Source organism: Nansenia antarctica (assembly GCF_963989245.1).
Source record: "Nansenia antarctica genome assembly, chromosome: 1".
NCBI lineage: Eukaryota > Metazoa > Chordata > Actinopteri > Argentiniformes > Microstomatidae > Nansenia > Nansenia antarctica.
The window spans coordinates 19,697,546-19,718,161 of NC_137674.1; the positions used below are offsets into that span (position 1 = coordinate 19,697,546).

The window sequence follows — 20,616 nt, forward strand, 5'->3', positions numbered from 1 at the left end:
TTAGTTCATTGTCACAGCCTCAAAACCTATTCAATCAAATATACAATGTGAAAGGATGTTCACAACTGAAAAAGAAGCAGTTCACAGCCTGATTACAATCAAAGGTTGTCTCTCTCACCATTACCCATTTGAGCATTGTCAACTCTGCATAGTCAGAAACATTTGACTGCTCCAGTTGTTTGTTCCTGCTACACCCTCAGAGGAAGACAACAACTGGTCAAAGAACCTCTGGTTATGGAAGAAGAAACCGTTCTGTGGAGAGGAAGTGGGGGATATAGAAGAGTTCCCTAAAGGTGGGCTCAGCAATATAACGTTACCATGGGAATGACCTCAAATGGGAATGACCTCAATGTTCCAACTTCACCCAAGCAAGACGTTTCACTCGTAGCTATTCTATAAGAGCGTGAAAGCACTGCCATGAAATTGAGCGTTCAACCTGCTTATAGGGTCGTTTCTACCCGTTTTGTAGCCATTTTGCAGTTTTGGTTGTATTACTTGCAATTTCTACGTAACCAGCTAACACTAAAGGGGCTATGGTAGTCCTAGAGAGAGGCTGGGGAGGGTCTAAGGCTCTAGTTGTTTTTCCACAAGGTGAAACAATCCCATCCTTTTCAGTCTGGGCAAGGCCACAAGTTGATGTCAATTAAGTCTAACTCTGTGTAAGGCATTTACATAAGGCCCAGAGTGGAGCACAGAGGCGGGTTTGTTTCCAGCTTGGCAATGGCCGTTACCTAGCTACGCAGTCCAGTTTTCAACACCTTCAGAAACTTCTCAGTTAAACACGCAACAAAAAAAGGCTTAATCCCTTGGAATACCCTATATTTAGAACAAGACTTCTCATTACTAGGATTCAGTGTTATGAATGCATATGGGGCATGTTGGTTGACATAGTGCCAGTTATGGTTCAAATGAGTGGGGGAAACGACTAGGAGAGGGAGTGGGAGGTTGTCTTGGTTCTTGGTTCTGGGGCCTCCTCCGTGTGTTTTGGTAGAGCTTCTAAAATGGATGACGTGTCTTTAAATTGGTGGGGTTGACAGCAGTTCCACTGTTTACTACGGTAATAACTGTGTTACAAATGCGTACTGTCTGATATTGCAGGAAACTGCATCTTGATATTTGTATGATGAATAACTTCATATACAGTCATGTTTGTCAAACAATTCCAAATTAATTATTGTTTGTGTAGTGTTTTCTCTCTGCCAAGTTTTTATTTCTGTAATTATAATGGATCATGATCATTTTCTAATAGATACAAGTACAGATAGTGTACATCTCTACAGTGTTCAGATACACCTCTAGATGGCACACAATATGGAGGTTACATTCATTGGGCAGGATTGCTTGTTTCAGACAGGTGCAGGATACCATTATAGATGATTTCAAACGAGTCAAACCCTTCTCATTTTCTTCCTGTGTGGGTTGGTTCAGATATAAAAAAAGTGCTTCCCATTGGGAATTTCAGTATTGATGAAAATCCCATAAAAGTAAGCACTCAAAACGACGCTAAGATATTTAATCAGTCCCTTCTCGAATTAAACTGATTTAGGCCACCAGCCTCTTTCAGAAAATAACTGACATTTGTCCCACAAGAATGTAGCACTCCAAATTAATTGGTTACAGAGGGTAAATTAGGAGTGAGATATTCTAGATGTTTCCTGGGGGACCTCCAAAATAGGTCGCCCTCACAGTGGGACACACCCTGGCCAAGACAGGGAGTTTGCAGAAATGTGTCAGAGATTTAAGGGTACAGTTCAGGCAAAGTGGTGAACTGCCCAAATTGTAATCACGCAGGGGGTTAATTGAAGCCCATGGCATGAGAAAATAGCCTTTGTGGCCATGCGTGTCTGTGCACTACGGAGGGATGTGGATTTGGGCTACGTACATACTTTCCAGTTTCCATAGGGAGAGAGAGACAGACTAAACACGGTATTGGATAGTCTTATGCTATTAACACTTTATACACTTTTTAATAACACTTTATAAGTGTTCAACAAACTATCAACAAACTATTCAACTAACTATCCACTAACTCTAGCCTGCTGACCCTAACCCTTACTCTTAACTCTGAGTACATTATATCTATAGATAAACTCAAAGTTTAGAGAAGACTCAATCACAGCTCTCCAGAGATGTAAAAAAGAGTCTTATTATTTTCAGGTTGTTCTATTTTTGGAGTGGAGGGATTGGGGTCAAAGTGCACATATTTGCTCACAGACTGGAATTCCTACATCATTTTTCCATTACCCAGTGTGTAGAGGGAGGGGCTTCGGTTTGGCCCAGTTGAAGTCCATTATCAGCAAGTGGACAAGATACACACACACACACACCCACACCCACACACCTACACCCACATCCACACCCACACCCACACACACACTCACCCACACACACACACACACACCCACACCCACACCCACACACACGCACACGCACCCACACACACACACACACACACACACACACACCCACGCACGCGCACACACACACACACACACACACACACACACACACACACACACACACACACACACACATGCAAACAACCTTCTTTGCCTTGTTCCCCTGTGGGATATCCTGTCCAGAGCTAACAGTAGCTAACACTGTAGTATTTACGAGATCCTATGGAACACATTACCTGGACTGTTATCATGTTGAACCTCAGCACATATTTATACTGTTATTTTTAGGGCCATGTCCACTGGCTTCCCACTCTCTTGAATAACAAAGGAGAGGGGCTAAGCGTTATTCTAGTCTTGGCAAATATAGACCCACAGCCTCAACTGCAGTAAATGGCAAAACACCAAATGTATTTTCTTCTCCTTTGCTTTTCTTCTCCCTATTAAGGGAACTGTTAATAGTCTCTTTTTCCTTGTTTACACAAAACTATTAACCCTCAGTTAACCATCTCCTGCACAGTGCAGCTCAGTAAATGCTGTTAGCTTTATGATAAACATCAGTCAGTCAAGATCAAGAACATTATGTGTACATAGAAGTGTGGAATGGATGACAAGGAATTAGTTGCAATAAGCTATTAGAAAGCACAAATTATTTGATATTTTTGCTGTGTCGGTACTTCTAGACTTTGAGCTGCAACATTTGCAGGCAGGAAAAGTGCTATACAAATAAAAGTTATTATTATTATTATTATTATTATTATTATTATTATAGCACAAGCCAAAGCAGAGATAGTGTATACTAGCAACCTGGTAACACTTGGTACAAAATGCAAACAAATGATGTGATAAAAGTGAGTTGGCAGTACTCCCGCCCACCATGGGCAGTAATGAATGAGTGCAGTGGGTTTGCACTGCATCCTCATGTCTGTGGTAGAGAGGCTGGTCATGTCTGCTGAGCACAACACAACCACATACAAAGCAGCCGGAGATCGTGGGCTCTACCCCATCCGCAGTGGCTAATCTGCAGCAGGAAGGGCTCGACTTGCACCCAATGTCCCTCTCATCTCATACACCCACACCCACACCCACACCCACCCATTGAACCAAACACCCACCCACCCAACTGCAACTGCAACCCACCCACATCCCTCCACCTACCCACACACACACACACACACACACCCTTGACACACGCACTTGCATGCACGCACTTATACGCACTTGCACACACTCGCACGCACTTGCACACACACACACACACACACACGCACGCACGCACGCACGCACGCACGCACGCACGCACGCACGCACACACACACACACACACACACACACACACACACACACACACACACAGACACACAGACACACACACAGCCAGGCGTCCTCCCCCATGCATGAGTACATCAGCTCCTCAGCCTTTAGGGATCTCAAGATTCCATTCTTAACGTGATGTGTTTGATGTACAGTAAACGCTGGACAACGATTGGAACCAGACTCGGTAGAAGAAATGTTCTAATCCCTATCTGAACACAACTTTCCTAAATCCCACTAACTCATAATGTGGGCCCCACGAATGAGACACATACAAGCATAAGGCCACAGCTCTCTCTTAAAGAGGTCAACATTAAGATGTTCTAGCATGTGAAGTAGGTTGACATTGTGTAGCCTTAAACACTATAAGAAATCTAATATGAGAAGACACAAAAATGTATCTCTCTTATTATCATCTTATCATCGTGTATCATATGTAACAAACAAAAAAAGCTGAGTAGTCACTCATCATTATGCATATGCAGATCTACACACCACAGGAACATTGATGCTCATAATTCCATAACAACCAAATTCAGTGGGGGGCTAACCAGCTGATTTAGAGACCTGCCTTATCAGCACAAGACTGGTATAACGACAGGTGTGGTGTGGTAATGTCAGTTGTCCAAAGCGAACAATCTACGTCAGTTTAGCTTATGTTGTAACACCTTTCTAGTCAAGGTCAAGAGACTTCAAGATACATAGCATTGCAAGAGACCACGATGAACAGCTAGATCTCAGCATGCACATACGAATGAATGGTCTTTATTGTCATTAATATAGTACAGGTACCATACAACGAAATTTGGGAGGGGGGGCTCCCCTGGTGCTAGGATTTTTTTTTTTTTTACTAAAAACAAGAAGGGAAAAAGAGCTGGTTTACATAAATAAAGGCTATATACACTATCCACTATACTGTAGTGCCGGAGGAAAAAGGAAAGACGTAGGCAACGTAATGATAACTGTTTAATCAAAACAACAACTTGTACTCTCAGTACAGGACCAGAAAAATGGTTACCAAAACTCGTGTATCTAAACAGGAAGGTGCAACGTTAATAATCCTCCCCTCTGCCCCTAGTGCCAGAACTGGTTCCCTCCCACTACACAACCAACAGTAAGAGGAGAACATGAACCCATAATGTAGTCACTACACCAGCCCCCCCCAGTGTTCACCTCAATATTGGAAATCCTCACGGCGAGGAGGGCGTATGGCCCGGCCCCTACGATCGTAGGTAAAGTCAGGAGGTGCGGGAGGAGGTGTGACATCGCCCATCACGTCCTCCTGCAGGGAAGGACGGGGGGCAGCGACGACCGGGGGCTCGCGAGCTGCGGGGGGTTGTCGGGGTCGGAGGGGGGAATGGCCAGGGCGCGGCAGGGGAGGTAGGACTGGAGGCCGGCCTCTGCGCGGTGGCAGGGCCAAGTCCAGGGGCAGTTCAAGGTCCAAGTGGGCCGGTTTGAGGCGATCAACGGACACACACTCAGGCCTACCCCCCATGTCAACCATGAAGTTCTTGGCTCCGGCCTCGATGACACGGAAAGGCCCGTCATAAGGAGGACGTAGTGGAGTCCTGTGGCCATCATGACGAATGAAAACGAACCTCGCTGAGTGCAGCTCCGGGGGCACCCTCGAAGTAGGGACACCATGCTGCGTAGTCGGGACCGGGACGAAGGTCCTGGCGCTGTCCAGCAGGGAGGCGCGCTGAGCGGCGGCGGACCAGGGCTCCGTTGACTTGGGAATGAAGTCACCGGGGACCCGCAGCGGCTGTCCAAACACCAGCTCAGCGGACGACGACTGGAGGTCCTCCTTAGGCGCTGTCCTGAGCCCCAGCATGACCCACGGCAGCTTGTCAAGCCAGTCGCTGTCCGTGAGGCTGGCTCGAAGGGCGGCCTTCATGGATCGATGGAAACGCTCACAGAGCCCGTTCGCCTGCGGGTGATAGGCGGTTGTGCGGTGGAGCTTGACCCCCAGATTCTCCGCCACCGCTGCCCACAGCTCTGAAGTAAACTGTGAGCCACGGTCAGAGGAGAGATCAGCAGGGGTGCCGTAGCGGGAGACCCACACCGCGATGAACGCCCGGGCCAGGTCGGGGGCTGTCGTTGAGGAGAGCGGAACTGCCTCCGGCCAGCGAGTCGTCCTGTCCACCATGGTAAAGAGATAGGTGTATCCGTGCGAGGGGGGCAGCGGCCCTACCAGGTCCACGTTTACATGATCGAACCTCCGCTCAGGCACAGAGAACTGCTCCAGGGGGGCCTTGACGTGTCGATGCACCTTGGCGCGCTGGCAGGCGATGCACGTGTCAACCCAGGCCCTCACATCCCTCTTGAGCCCATGCCAGACGAATTTCTCTGACACCAGCCGTGAGGACGGTTTCCTACCAGGGTGAGACAAGCCGTGTATCGCCTCGAAGGCGGGGCGCCTCCAGTTGGCGGGGACCACCGGTCGTGGCTGACCCATGGAGACGTCGCACAGGAGCGTGGCCCCTGCGTCACCGAAAACCACCTCTTCTAGGCGCAGTCCTGTGTCCGACAACTTGAGAGCCTGGACGGCGGGGTCGGCGGCCTGGTCTGCAGCCATGCGCGCGTAGTCCAAACCCAGATGGACCGCACCAACCACCGCCCTGGAGAGACAATCCGCGACCTGGTTGGACTTCCCAGCAACGTGCTGGATGTCTGTGGTGAACTCGGATATGTAGGCGAGCTGGCGCTGTTGGCGGTCGGACCACGGCTCCGCCACCTTGGACATGGCGTGCGTGAGTGGCTTGTGGTCCACGTAGGCCGTAAACTCGCGGCCCTCCAGTAAAAAACGGAAGTGTCTGACAGCAAGCCACAGCCCGAGGAGCTCCCTGTCGAATGTGCTGTACCTTTGCTCTCTGGGAGACAGCTGGCGGCTGAAGAATGCAAGAGGCTGCCAGGCGTCCCCAACCCACTGTTCGTACACCGCTCCCACAGCAAAGTCAGAGGCGTCCGTGGTGAGAGCAGTGGGTGCCGAGGGCGAGGGGTGGGCCAACATGGCAGCGCGGGCCAGGGCCGCCTTGGTGTCCTGAAAGGCTTTGACACGCTCCGCCGTCCAGTCCACCGGCTGCTTCAGAGTCTTGCCCTTCTGGGCATCGTACAGAGGCCGCAGGATGTGAGCGATGTGGTGGAGGAAGCGATAGTAGAAGGTTACCATCCCGATGAACCCCTTGAGCTCGCTGATTGTGCTGGGGCGCGGGAAAGCAGCGACAGCTTCTACCTTCGAGGGGAGGGGGGTCACCCCCACTGCGGAGACCCGGTGCCCGAGAAAGTCGATGGCGTTCCGTCCGAACTCACACTTCGCCGGATTGACAATCAGCCCATGTTGGCTGAGCCGTGTGAAAAGGGCCCGGAGGTGGGACAGGTGCTCCTCCTCCGTGGTGCTTGCGACGAGGATGTCATCCAAGTAGACGAAGAGGAATGGTAGGTCCCGGAGCACCGAGTGCATGAGGCGTTGGAAGGTCTGCGCCGCGTTCTTCAGGCCGAACGGCATCCGCAGAAACTCGAAGAGCCCAAATGGCGTGATTACGGCCGTCTTAGGGACGTCCTCGGGGTGCACCGGCACCTGATGGTACCCCCGTACCAGGTCCACTTTGGAGAAGAAGCGTTTGCCTGCCAGGTTCGCTGAAAAGTCCTGGACATGTGGGACCGGGTAGCGGTCAGGCTTGGACGCGTCGTTGAGGCGGCGGTAGTCCCCACATGGGCGCCACCCGCCGTCTGACTTAGGGACGATGTGCAGGGGAGACGCCCAGGGGCTGCTCGAGCGCCGAACGATGCCCACCTGCTCCATATGCGCAAACTCCGCCCTGGCGATGGCCAGCTTCTCCGGGTTGAGGCGCCTGGCCCTGGCGTGGAGGGGAGGCCCCTCGGTCTCGATGTGGTGCTCCACTCCGTGTTTCACCGTGGGCGCGGAGAAGGTGGGCTTGGCAAGGTCGGGGAATTCGGCGAGCAGCCGAAGGTACTGGTCACTTTCGGCGAGCGTATTGGACCACCCGCTGTAGACCGCCTCCCCCTGCGTACAGGCGAATGAAGCGAAAGTCTGTGAGTTGACCAGGCGCCTGTTCCCCACGTCCACCAACAGGTTGTGGGCGCACAGAAAATCCGCACCAAGGAGGGGAAATGTGACAGCCGCTATGACAAAATCCCACGAAAAACATTGCCCTCCGAAGCACACGTCCACCGCCCTAGTGCCGTAAGAGCAGATAGGTGTGCCGTCCGCGCCTGCCAACTGCGGACCACGCTCCTCCTTCGCCATATCCGATCTCTCTGCCGGAATGATGCTCCACTGGGCACCTGTGTCACAAAGGAAACTGCGACCAGAGGCGGTGTCTTGTATGAAGAGCAGCCTGTTGGTGACGCCAGCGCTCAGGGCCACTACTGAGCGCCGGCCCCGCCGTTTCCCGTCGGTCCGAAGGTGCAGGGTGAGCGGCACCGTTTGGCCTTGGCGCCAAAAGTGGCGTGGTAGAAACAATGGCCCGCAGCGTTACCCTGCTGGCCAGAAGGTCTGGCGTCATCCTTCGCTCTCCTGCGACGGTCGGGTGGCGGGGCGGCCGCGGGAGCGAGCAGGTCGGGGGACCGTTGAGGCATGGCCAAGACGAACCGGTCCGCCTCCCTGGCCAGGGCGCGGGGCTCCATGATGGCGGTGTTGGCCAGCGCCATCCTAACTTGAGCTGGCAATGTGCGCATGAACAGCTCTGTGAAGAGGATCATGGGGTCTTCTGTACCGAGCAGGTTTAGCATCCTCTCCATGCTCGCAGAAGGCCTCTCGTCACCCAAGTCCGACATGGCAAATAGGCGACGCACCCTCTCCGCAGTGGACAGTTCAAATGTCTCTAGAAGCAGGGCCTTGAGGCGCTCATATTTGTTCGTCGTCGGGGGAGCAGACAAAAAACCTACCACTCGAGCCGCGGTGGAGCTGCCCAACATTGCCACAGCATGGTTGTACCGGTCGTCGTCGTCATCGATGTCACTTTTATTGAAATGTGCCTCTACAATAGCAAACCATGCAGCAGGCGTTGAGTCCCAGAATTCTGGTAGCTTGAGAGTGGGAGTGTGCGCACCACGCGTTACCCTGACAGGGGATGGTGATGGCTGCCGCTGGTTTGAACGTCTTCCTCGCCCGGACATTTTGCAGGATTGTAATGTTCGTCGCTGGTTTTCGTACACAATTACGTTAACAAAAATCCACGTCGGGTCACCAGTGTAGTGCCGGAGGAAAAAGGAAAGACGTAGGCAACGTAATGATAACTGTTTAATCAAAACAACAACTTGTACTCTCAGTACAGGACCAGAAAAATGGTTACCAAAACTCGTGTATCTAAACAGGAAGGTGCAACGTTAATAATCCTCCCCTCTGCCCCTAGTGCCAGAACTGGTTCCCTCCCACTACACAACCAACAGTAAGAGGAGAACATGAACCCATAATGTAGTCACTACAATACTATACTATACAAATAAAACACTGTGCTCTACTTTGTTTAAGCAGAGAATATATTTTTATACCTATTTTTTGGTGTCATGGTACACCTTATGTATCCAATTAATATATGAGTCAATTTGGGGGGGCAGAGGGGCAGAGCGCAAACTGCCCTAAGTGTTGCTGTCGTGGTGTACTGCCCTTTTAAGAGCTTCATCTTTCCATTCGCTCGGTGACGTCAGAGCAGTGGAGGACTTCAGCCTATCCTCTCTAAACAATCCAGGCGAATGGTCCTGGCTGATTCGCGCATACGAGGGCTACTTTTTCAGTGCAAAAGCGGCAGGGAAACACTCCTCGCTGAGATGAACCAGAGCCCAGCAGCAGTCGCCGTGGATTAAAAAAACCGGACAACTTTGAACGATGGCTGTGAACGTGAGAAAGTAGTCAAACACACATCCACGGAACGGACCGAAGCCACTAGATGCACAGGAGGGCACAGCTAGTATGAGAGAGGCGAGCCGTCACAAACCTGGCTGCACTCACACTTCAACACTATTCTAAACCACACCAGTCTCGACAGTTATTATTCTCAAGAGTTTTGTTGCTTTCAATCCTATCAAGTCAACGGAATTCAAAGAATTATGGCGGGGAAGTTGACAGCGCCAGGCACGGGAATACTGCTCGTGACAGCCAACGTTGGATCGCTGTTTGAAGATGTGAGTTGCTGCCTGCGACGGTGTCTTGTCTCGTCTCACTGGCAATGTGTTTCACTGCAGCTGCGAATCGCTGTTCTGTTGTGGTTACTATGTATACATACATCATACACACATACTATGATAGCAACAGACAGACCACCCTGGTAGTCGTATATCGTTAAGCACCCTTTAACCTCACACATCGGCACAACGTGGGCCTTATCATTTCTGTTGCATGCTTCTCTGGATACATACATAGATCCATACATAGATCCATACATAGATCCATACATAGATCCATACATACACACATACATACACTGATTTGGGTTCCAACCATTTGGCGGACCTCTCTTCTGATTGGTATGGATTTGATTTGGTTCCACGTCTATCTATCCTTCTCTTTTGGCTATCTTCGCTGTAGAATGTGTTCAGATTCAGATTCAGATAACGTTTATTGCCATTATGCTTGACACATATAGGAATTTGTTTTGGCATTTACAGAAGGTGCATTTATGCTTTTTTCACATATACATGAACAAAACAAGTACAAATACAAATGCAAAAACAGGCAAAACAGGACAACACAGGACAGACAGTGCATGGATAGTGCTGTATATAAAGTGCATTGCAGAGTTATTCAAGGTCCAGTGCTGTGCTGTACTAGTACCCACGACTGTACCTACTTCAGAACACATTTCATTTGTGACAGTGCAAAGAGCAAAGCTGCGATCTCTTGGAAGAGGAGTGATACTCCTTCAAGTTCTCATGTCCTGTCATTTTGTAGCAATCGTTGTAGGTTTAACTCACTAATGATCAATGACATTCTACTACTGTAGAGGTGGTTGTCAACATGAAGAACATGTTCCTCTGTATCCTAGTATATATACGTGCTACCTTTCTGTTGTTATGCTGAGGTGTGTGTTGGGCCAGTAGATGGAAGCTGTGTCATGTTGGCCTGCTGGTCAACACATGTGCATTGTTTTCAGTGGGAGAATAAGCTGTTTTGAAAAGATTTGCTTGACAGACATGAGATAAACCTAGACGTAAGGCCCTAAAAAGTGAAGCCATACACCAATTCACCCACAGTTGGAGAGGTGCGGCCCATTCTCAATGAGTTCAGTAACACACCATGTATTTATCAGGTAGTCTCCCTCTGAGAGGAGCATGGTTCCTCTACTGGTGACCCTACTGGTGACCCTACTGGTGACCCTACTGGTGACCCTACTGGTGACCCTTTAGCCTAAACTTGGAATGACTAAGTATGTGAACACGATGACCAATGAGGCGTATTTGGCAAACTACCTGTTGCCATATTCTCTCCTATTTCCACAGCAACTTATTATGAAGACTTAAGTAGCTATTTGGCTCCCATGTGGGCCGTAGTCTTCATTGCATTTCACAGACATTACAGCTCACTACCTTAATTGTTGCTGGAATTAGTTTTATTCTATGCAATCAAACATACCTGAAGAAGAGACAAGCATAAAAACGCCCAAACAGTTTCATTTATGCGTTTTGTTTGAGTTTTTTGACTCAGTTGTCTGACAATTAGTTGCAATTAAAATGGCCAAGTTAGATATAAGACATGTTTGTTTCTTAGCATACAACCTTTATTGGACCTGCAACTCCAAACAATTTGTATCACTTTTATTCACTTAGTTGGAGAGCCTAAACACAAAAGAGGTTATGTTGTTCACTCTGACTTTAGGCTATTAATAGACTGCTTGTCATGACCGCTGAGCCGTGGATGTTTAGCATTATGTTTCATTTTAAACGGAAAGCCAAAATGCACAGCACTTAATGGGCAAACACAGAGGACTATTTTAGAGTAGGCGTGCTTTCATGTGCGCAGCGAAATTGAAACGTCAGATGTGTCTGGACTCTAGACATCGCATGCCTTCATGACACTGAAGGTCTTTATGGACTGTTTGCGGTTGTATTTGTGGTGTTTTCAGCATAACAGGCATGACAATGTTGCCTAGGTCCTAAGGACACAATATTTTGTGTTGACGATGACGTCGGTCGATATGGTAGAATCAAGCTTTCATCTGTGACAAATGATGTTTCTCTCTTTCACATAATATAACTGAGGGGGTGGGAATTGGGAAAGTAAGTAGACTGGGTTGACATGGGGACAGGCTCACAGGCCCGTAGCAGGGAACCAGCTGCTTCTGGTGGGATTGTTTTCTCACATGATGCTCCCATACAGATCAAGCTGTGACCCCCCACAGGGGTCTGCCTAAAATCACACGCTCAGACACTTGTTTCCTGACACTGGCCATTTGGGTATGGTACACGTCTCTCTGTGTGTCTGATGAATCCCTGTTCAGTTGTTCCCAGCGTAGGTGGAGAGAGAACACACAAGACACCCCCTATTTCACTTGCTTGTTGTTTATTGTTCCAGGTATCGTAAACACAAGGGATGAAATACAAGAGGTAGACAGAGATTCACATCTCTGTGGGTTCAATATTGTATTTCATGCTACAATCTGGAAGGAATAGGTTGAAACCCTTCAAAATAAACCGAAACGTTGACTACAGTTCCTAGCTCTCGTCCAGTAAGAAGATAAATACGATGAAGAAATGGATAGCCTGCCCTACCCCTCCAATTCCCCGTTATTGGGTTGGCAGCATGCTGCCGTCCCCTTCATTGACACTAGTTATCACCGACAGTGGAACAAGGTTCCTGTAAACCCTTAACACATCCACACTCACCAACGCTTCGTGTTGATGTTCATGGAACATCTCAATACAGAAAGGTGTGTCGGATGTTCAAACAGTTCTCTAGCTGCTGGTGAGTGTTGTGCTGCTGTTTTATGCTCCTGTCTGAGTTCTACTCAAACAGTGATCATCACCATGGGCCCAGAGGCAAAGTCAAATATTCCTCATCATGCATGTTTCAAATGCCAAACATTTCTTTACTGCAGTCCTTAAAAGGTAAACTGTTAGTCATTTACATTTGTATGTATTGCACATCCACTTTCATATTTATTCACAGTAAGTTAGCTACAGTACTATACACTAAATGTGTCTGGTACGGAAACCTCTCAAATTATATCTCCGTCATTGGTTAGAAGCTGACCTAAATAGAGTCAACATGTGTGAAAATACCCCCAACTAACATAAGTACTGTACAGTTGACCCGTTTGCCCACACTAGAGAAGGTGTAGCAGTGATGCACGGAGTGACGTAAGGGTTGTGAGGGTGGAGTGACTAGTTGCAGTTCTCCTCCCAGTTGAACTCTAGACAGGACAGAGGGCAGCTTCCCCAGTCACAGTGGAGAGTGGTAGGTCAGGCACACATGTTGGATCTGCCTATGGAAATAATAATAATAATAATAATAATACATTAGACTTAATATAGCACTTTTCTAGACACTCAAAGATGCTTTACAAATTGAAAAGATCGAGTAGTAATAATAAAAAGAAACAAAAGGTAGGCTAAATAGAAGAAAGTATAGGGGCCTAATTAAGGTAGTGCTGGGGACACATGGGAAGGGGAGGGGGAGAGGGTTAACTGGTGAAGGCGAGCTTGAAGAGGTGGGTTTTGAGGGCCTGTTTAAATGTTGGGAGGGTGTTGGCCTGTCTGATGTGGTTGGGGAGAGTGTTCCAGGCAAACATGTTCCCCCTTCCCTTAGCCTATATCTAAAGAGACAACTCTCCTAACGAGGCATTTACTGTCACAGTAACACTTTTGGAGCGATTATAATAGTTTAATAGTTTAATAGACAGAACCTTAACTAAAACTTAAGGTTGTTACTTTTTGAATCAGTTATAAATAGTTATAACGCATTTAGTGATCATCACTTTGATACGTAGGTAGGTACTAGCCTAGATTGTGGCTTGATCAAACCTGTGAGAACTGGCGTATGTCTCAACCTCTAAGATAAACCTTTAAGATGATTAAACTGAGAGAATAAGATGGTTATCATAATGTTTTATCATAAGTCATTACAGAAAAAGTAATTTACACTTGTGGTTGTCTTCCGCGTTGCCTAGAGCGAAATCTGTTTAAAAATGGTGGTTAGAGGTGAACTCGAATATGAATGGGATGACGTTATTGTGACGATTTCCATTGAACAATCAACGGTCTGCAGCGTCACATCGTAGCACGGATAGTACCTTTCGCTCCGAGTCAGGAAGGGTAGCTAAAATCAGTACTACGGCCCAGTTGGCAGTGGAGAAAGCAAAACAAAGCGGGCGCACAGGTTCCGGCACGGAACGGGACGGTAGTGGAGAAGCGCCATTAGACATCAGTCCTCTCTGTGAAGGTGCTCGTTGTCTCTCTAAACCTCATTCTGGCAGGGTGCTGCTCTGGGTAGTGGGGCAGTGCTGCCTCCTACTTCAGCCTTCTGACTACACAGCTGCCTAGCTAGCTCCGGCATGCTGCCCCTGTCTCATGTACTGCTGCCTCCTCCAGTCTCTATCTCTCAGGAGTCCCCTGACAGCTCATTAGCTCAGGCCATCACTGTCTGTCTCATTACAAATGGATCCAGACCCCAGCGGCCTGGCATATTTACACAAAAACTCTTTAAATGTGTCCTCACACTTAGACTTGATATGGCCACTGATACTAGCCTATACTGTATGAGCTGTGAAACCCTGAATCACTGTATTATTGAGCACAGTATGTGTGTTTGGTGGTGGAGGTTGTTGTTGATTTTGCTTCTGTAGGTGGTCTCTGATATGACTCTCTGGTAACAATTGGAAAAGGAGGACCTGGGTAGAGCAGAGAGAACCTATATTTTTCTGGTAAACATGTGAGTTAATAGCAGACAGAAATAACTCTTGGAAAGATATGTGTGGATTTTTACACAGCTGATGCTAGCTAACGGGAAGGGAATAATATGATATAAAAGCGTGCAGTGTGTAGCCTATTTTTAGCGAAGTGTTGAGAATGTTAGACTCGTCTAACATTGCTGTCACTGTGATTCTATTGACTTTTATGATTTCAGAACATTAGATAGAGAGAAGCTATGAAAAGATAATGAAAGAATGCAATGAGAGAGTAGAAGAACTAGAATAGTTGCTGTGTGCTGGCAACGTTTCTACTGATGTTGACTAGGATTTTTCACATTAGTGGCGGGGTGGTCAGTTCATGTGCGCGTAGCCAGAGCCAGAGGGTGGCAACATTATATATATATTTTTTAATAAAGTTAAGTCATTAAAGCCGAGCAGGTGATTTTATATAGAAGGTGATCAAATACCAACATATCCTACAGTTGCAGCGGAACATGCGGAACGCGCATGACACACACACACACGCACACACACACACACACACACACACACACACACACACACAGAAAGATCATCAGCTCATCGAATATGAAGTACACAAGAGTAGAGTAGGCTACACATGGAACCAGGAACGCGCATACAGCACTGAACAACATCCGTAGAATATAAACTTGTGACTGACAGTCACATACATACATACATACACACACACACACACAATGAAAGATCATCAGCTCATCAATACGAAGTAGGCCTACATGAGACACGCACAAAACCGGCTAACGTTACTGTTTACACAAGTAAAATCACAGTGTGACAGTCAGATGGAGCATTCGGTAAACAACCAACAGCAAGGTAATGCTATCAGCTGAGTTAAAGAAAAACAACTCTTACCTTTGATGACACCGACATGAGCCCTGCTTACCCGTACCTCCGCCGTTCTGTTCGTGGTGATTTTAGAGGCAATAGATTATTTTTGCCCCGCGCATATTGCTATGAATAGTTCGAAGCTAGCGTTAGGTGCGAGGCTGCTTGGTTAACCCATTAGCGGGAACATTATTTGTTTCACAAAATAGCCTGATTTAGTTGACCATGAACGTCAGAGACATACATTACGAATGTTCATCTAAAATACTCTATACTGAGCACTGGTATAGAGAAGAACATGAACCAGAGAACAGCAGTAAATGCAATAACCCAGTCGTCGCTGATGATGTTGCATTTTCGATTAGGATACGTATGGAATTAAAGGGACCGGCGCCGGGCGAAGAGAGAGAGAGGAGAGTGATATCCTAAATCCAAATGTCCCGTGAAATTCGGACCAATCACAAAACTGTTTTGCAAGCGCGTCGCCTCGCGCCGTGCGCCTGTTGAGAGCGATTCAGTCTCGATTGCAGTGCGAACACAAACGACGAGGTTAATTGCAACATTGTAACATATTGTAACTTACTACACCCTAAATCGTAACGAAATGTAGGTCTGGAAGCGGCCTGAATCTAGCTTCAATCTGTTTTTTTCTGTTCTCCGGTCATAATAACTGAATCAATTAGTGGCAGAGAAAATTCATTCATGGCGGCCCGCCACGAATCAATGCATATAGAGGAAACACTGATGTCAGTGGTTGACTTGTCCGTTGATTGCAGCCTTCATGCAGGTCAACGCCTTAAAAGACTCTGCTTCTAACAACTACTGTAGTTTGATATCGTAGAGAGCTTCAGCTATGTGTTTCTCCATATTGCTGCTGGAACGGAAAGTTTATGAAAGAAAGATCAGATTAAGCTATTTTTGTGCACTCCCTGCTGTGCTCTTGTCCTGCCCCCTCATAACATGAAGTTAGATGTTCAAAGGGAAGACTGAGAAAGATTGGGTTGACATCTAAAATTCAGAATAATCCGCCACTATCGCCAGCAGGGCCCTCTTAACAACGCACCACTGGATTGAAGCCTGTGATATTGTGATATTTTGCTGTTTGATGATAGTCCTGAAAATGTTATGTCGCCTATTTAATTTGACGCCTCTGGCCTAGATTATTCTGTTGTTGTAATTATGCTTACATTGATTTTAGAGTGAAGAGAACTGACCTTTTAATGTGACCAGGGTTTCCGTTAGAAAAATTTGCCGTCGGACATCGTGTCCGGGACGAATTCGATTTACCGGACAAACGTGATATATTCCGGTCATCATATTAAAATATAATAATTTTTTTTTTTTTCAAAATCATATTTCTTTTTTTCAAATCTAATATAGCTGTTTGTCGCGGTGATTACTGTTGTGTAGCGGCCTATATATGCCATTTAATGTCTATTTCTCATCCGATACGATTAGATGCGAGCTATATAATATATAATAATATAACATGATTTGACGCATGCGCGCTATGCCATGCGTCAAATCCAGCGCTGAACGGGCGCCTCACTGGGAACTGAACAGACAGCATCGATCAATGAACGGACTCCACATTACGTTAACTGAAGTTTGTTAAATTGTTTGGGATTAATGTGAGTTTTCTATTTTCTCTTTCCAGTTTTACCCTTTTTTTTAAATCAATAAAACAACGTCATTTCTATAACCAGGTCTCGCTGGTTGGGAAGGCATTTCGTTTAGCTCGGGAGTATGACAATGGGGAGAACATAACTGTTTATTGAGAAACAATTGATAGGCAGTCTGGGATACGTATATAAAGAAATACCACAATGTCTAGATGTATAACATTTTATTGAACAGTAACAGTGCAAGCATGTAGGCTTCTGGCGTGACACGGCTAGCCTAATTTCCGTTCATATGCCTTTTATCAGATAAAATAAAATAGAATAAAACTCTTTGAAAATAAATAGGCTTTAAATTAACTTGCAATGCGTATAGGCTAATTTCCGTTCGATGTTACAGCCTAGGGCTAGGCTATGCCTTTTCTCAGATAGATAGGGGATAGCCCTGTAAGCTCATACGGGTCTGTATGTCGTCCTGAAGACCGGCTGTTAGATCATATCGCTGAAGTTTGTCTCCATCTTAGTGTAAATGTTGTCCGTTTTGTTTGTTATCCTTGTTATTGTGCGATAAAGTTAAAGCGCTCCGCTTCGGGACACCATTTTCAGCTGAGCACCAAACACACACACACACTCGTGTAACACTGCCCGAGAGAGAAGGACCCGCCCCCTTTAGTTAGCCTATAGCCTATAGGCTAACTAAAGGGGGCGGGTCCTTCTCTCTCGGGCAGTGTTCTGTGTGTGTGTTTGGTGCTCAGCTGAAAATGGTTAGAGGGAATTATTTTCACCGGACATTTATGTCCGACGAGTTTTCAACTTGTCGGACTTCCACTAATTTTACCGGACAAAGACCGGGAATTACCGGTTAACGGAAACCCTGAATGTGACTATTCATTACTTATGGGTAGACTCTGGGGATACGATACATCGTGAAAACAGAGCAACTTTGATCAAAGATTTTGTAGTGTAACAAGAGTGGTTGGATTTAGATGTTTAACGTTGGATTTTCACTCTGTCGCACTACGTGCATCAGTTTGTTTTTTTAAGACTTGGGCAGCGTTGTCACACTCGTTCTGCTATGACGGTATATCCCAGAGTCTACCTTCAATGAAATAAGGAAAATGGTAGTCTGGCATTTGGGCAGTTCAGTTCAGTGTAAAAAAGACCCATGAGGACCAGAATGTCAAATTCATCAGAGCATAACACTTTGGGTGTGAAATGAAAGCTAAGTAGTCCTATCTATATTTTGGGGAAATAAAGTGAGAAATACCGTTCTCAACAATCTTCCATCATAAGAACAGGCATAAGCAAAGGCTTTGTCTTCTGGTAAAACATGGGGAAAAGAATGTAAGAAAACATCTACCATTAAAGAGCGCACTGACACATTCTAAGGATCCTTCCCAACACCAGTTGCAGACAATAAAGAACATACTGTCACTGAGGCAAACTAGGAGCAGATTGGGGGTCTCATTGTGTCCAGCCGACACATGGCATAGGCCTACTTGTATTTTATTTTATTCAAATTCCGTCTTTGGTGGCAAAAGTGTAGGATTTGAATTACATTATATGAAGAGTTACAAAGGCTGATTTTATATTTCTTTCTAACCTTAATTTGAGTGTCTATTATATATTTCTCTCTGATTTTCTATCTTAGCTACATCATTACAGCATGACATTCACATTCTGGGGACCCATTTACCGTAGTCATTTTGTTACTGGATTTAAACCCACGTCACCTACTGTAGCTCAACAACCAGATAACAACCAGGAAATATATTCTTTTCTTACCTCTTTTTCGGGCAGTCCCGCATTTTTTTTTCTTTTTATTGTGATAGAGATAGTAGAGATATGATACGAAGGATGGGTGAGAGAGAGATAGTAGAGATATGATAGGAAGGATGGGTGAGAGAGAGAGAAGGGATGACATGCAGGACATGTCCGCGGCCGGAATCGAACCGGGAACCCTGCGGTTACATGGTCGACGCTTAACCCGCTACGCCACCTAAGCGCCTCAGGAGATATTTTCTAATTCAAGGTACGTTATGATAGCTAATACCCCACTCTTTCGGCAGACATATTTGAATCTTAATTTGGAGAAGATATTTAGAGAAGATACAACGTTTTAGGGGAATGTGGTTACACCAGAAGACCCAGAGAGATTTTAGAGTTATTCCATTACTGAACTCTGAGCCTGTATAGTTCTTAAAGTAGTTTTTCTTTGTTTTGTAGTTCTTGTGTATAGAGGTGTATAGTTTGTTTAACTTTGCTTAGGGGTTTTTGTTTGGCAAACATTTGAACGTGCAAAATCAAGTCCCATGGTCATTCTGTTACTGTGGAAATGCCCATTTGGCAAATCCAGCAAAGAGCTGGGACTTGTTTGTAGGAGGCAATAGCAAGTAGGCAATGCTATAAAGGCACTCTGCATTGACCTACTGTAGCAGTTGGCTCAAGACGTTTGGAGATGTTGCTTGTGATTCTGGCATTTTCTGGATAGGAAATACAGTAGACTTCTCTGCCGTTTCATGAAGAGCAAGTGCTGATTTTCAGAGTGTCATCTTCTAGTGTTGGTAGTCTATGTCAACAGCAATCCATAGTAGTAGACTGGAAGCCTACCATTCAGAAGACCTCACCAGGCGTGGTATTCGTCAACCTGTCGACCTGAGGTTGAAGAGATTGTTCTCCATCTGTGAGGGAGGCGTTCCCTTCTCTGTTACACTGTGCTCGCTCCTGTCTGTCTGTCTGTCCACTTGTCTCCAGATCCCACACTCTGACCCTGAGGGCAGACCTCTATGTGAGTGGGTCTTCTAGGGTTTATCAGTCAGGTCGACTTGCCACACAATCAGAGCAGCTCGGCCTGGCCGGGGCGGATTGTATTTTTTTTTTGACATGAAGTCGTCCAACTCCATCCAGATCTGCTGATCTGAACTCTAAACTATGACAACACGCAGGCCAGTCACCGCTGCGCACCGCTGGCGTTCACAGTGAGGGCTCAGGAGAATGCAGTCAGATGAGATGAGATATGGCCACATGAACGTGGTTCACTGACCCTCTTTACAAGGTGGCGTAGTGGTTCAGAAAGAGAGGAACCCTGCCGGCCCCCCCCCCCCGGACCCAGAGACCCCCCCCGGACCCAGTGGGAGAAGGGCAGGAGTGTCAGAGCAGTGCGTGCCACCTGGGTCCACTCCAAGAGCTATAATTATCCAAGATGGGAGAGAAGCGGTTGAGGGACACCCCTCCCATGTTCACGGCCCACAGAGGGCCCTCATTCATATACTGTGACAGAAAAGGGGCTCAGTACCAGCAGAAACATGTAGGCCTAATTACAGTTGTGTTGTGTTGTGTAAAACCCAGTTTTGGAGGCTACCATTGCTACCTTTTTGTCTCTAAACGGGTTGATCAAGTGCTCTCCTGTGTCTTTGCTTCCATTATATTTGGGCCATTTTCCTAGTAAAGGTCCCAGGACTCCGAATACGCTTCCGCTAAAGAGTATTGCGCAACACGGCTTTAGCGGGCACGGCTGCAACATTGGTCATTCGATGTTTTCGAGAATATAGCTGA

At 46.8% G+C, this 20,616-nt stretch overlaps 1 protein-coding gene across 1 annotated transcript in view; it reads left to right on the forward strand.

Annotated features, from left to right (window-relative positions):
• Nucleotides 1–9,502: 9,502 nt before the first annotated feature.
• inpp5a (inositol polyphosphate-5-phosphatase A) overlaps nucleotides 9,503–20,616 on the forward strand; it is a 187,478-nt gene continuing 176,364 nt past the window's right edge. The window contains exon 1 of the mRNA XM_080537304.1: nucleotides 9,503–9,854. Within this exon, the coding sequence (XP_080393430.1) occupies nucleotides 9,780–9,854 (75 nt within the window). The 5' untranslated portion in view covers nucleotides 9,503–9,779. The remainder of the gene's footprint in view (nucleotides 9,855–20,616) is intronic.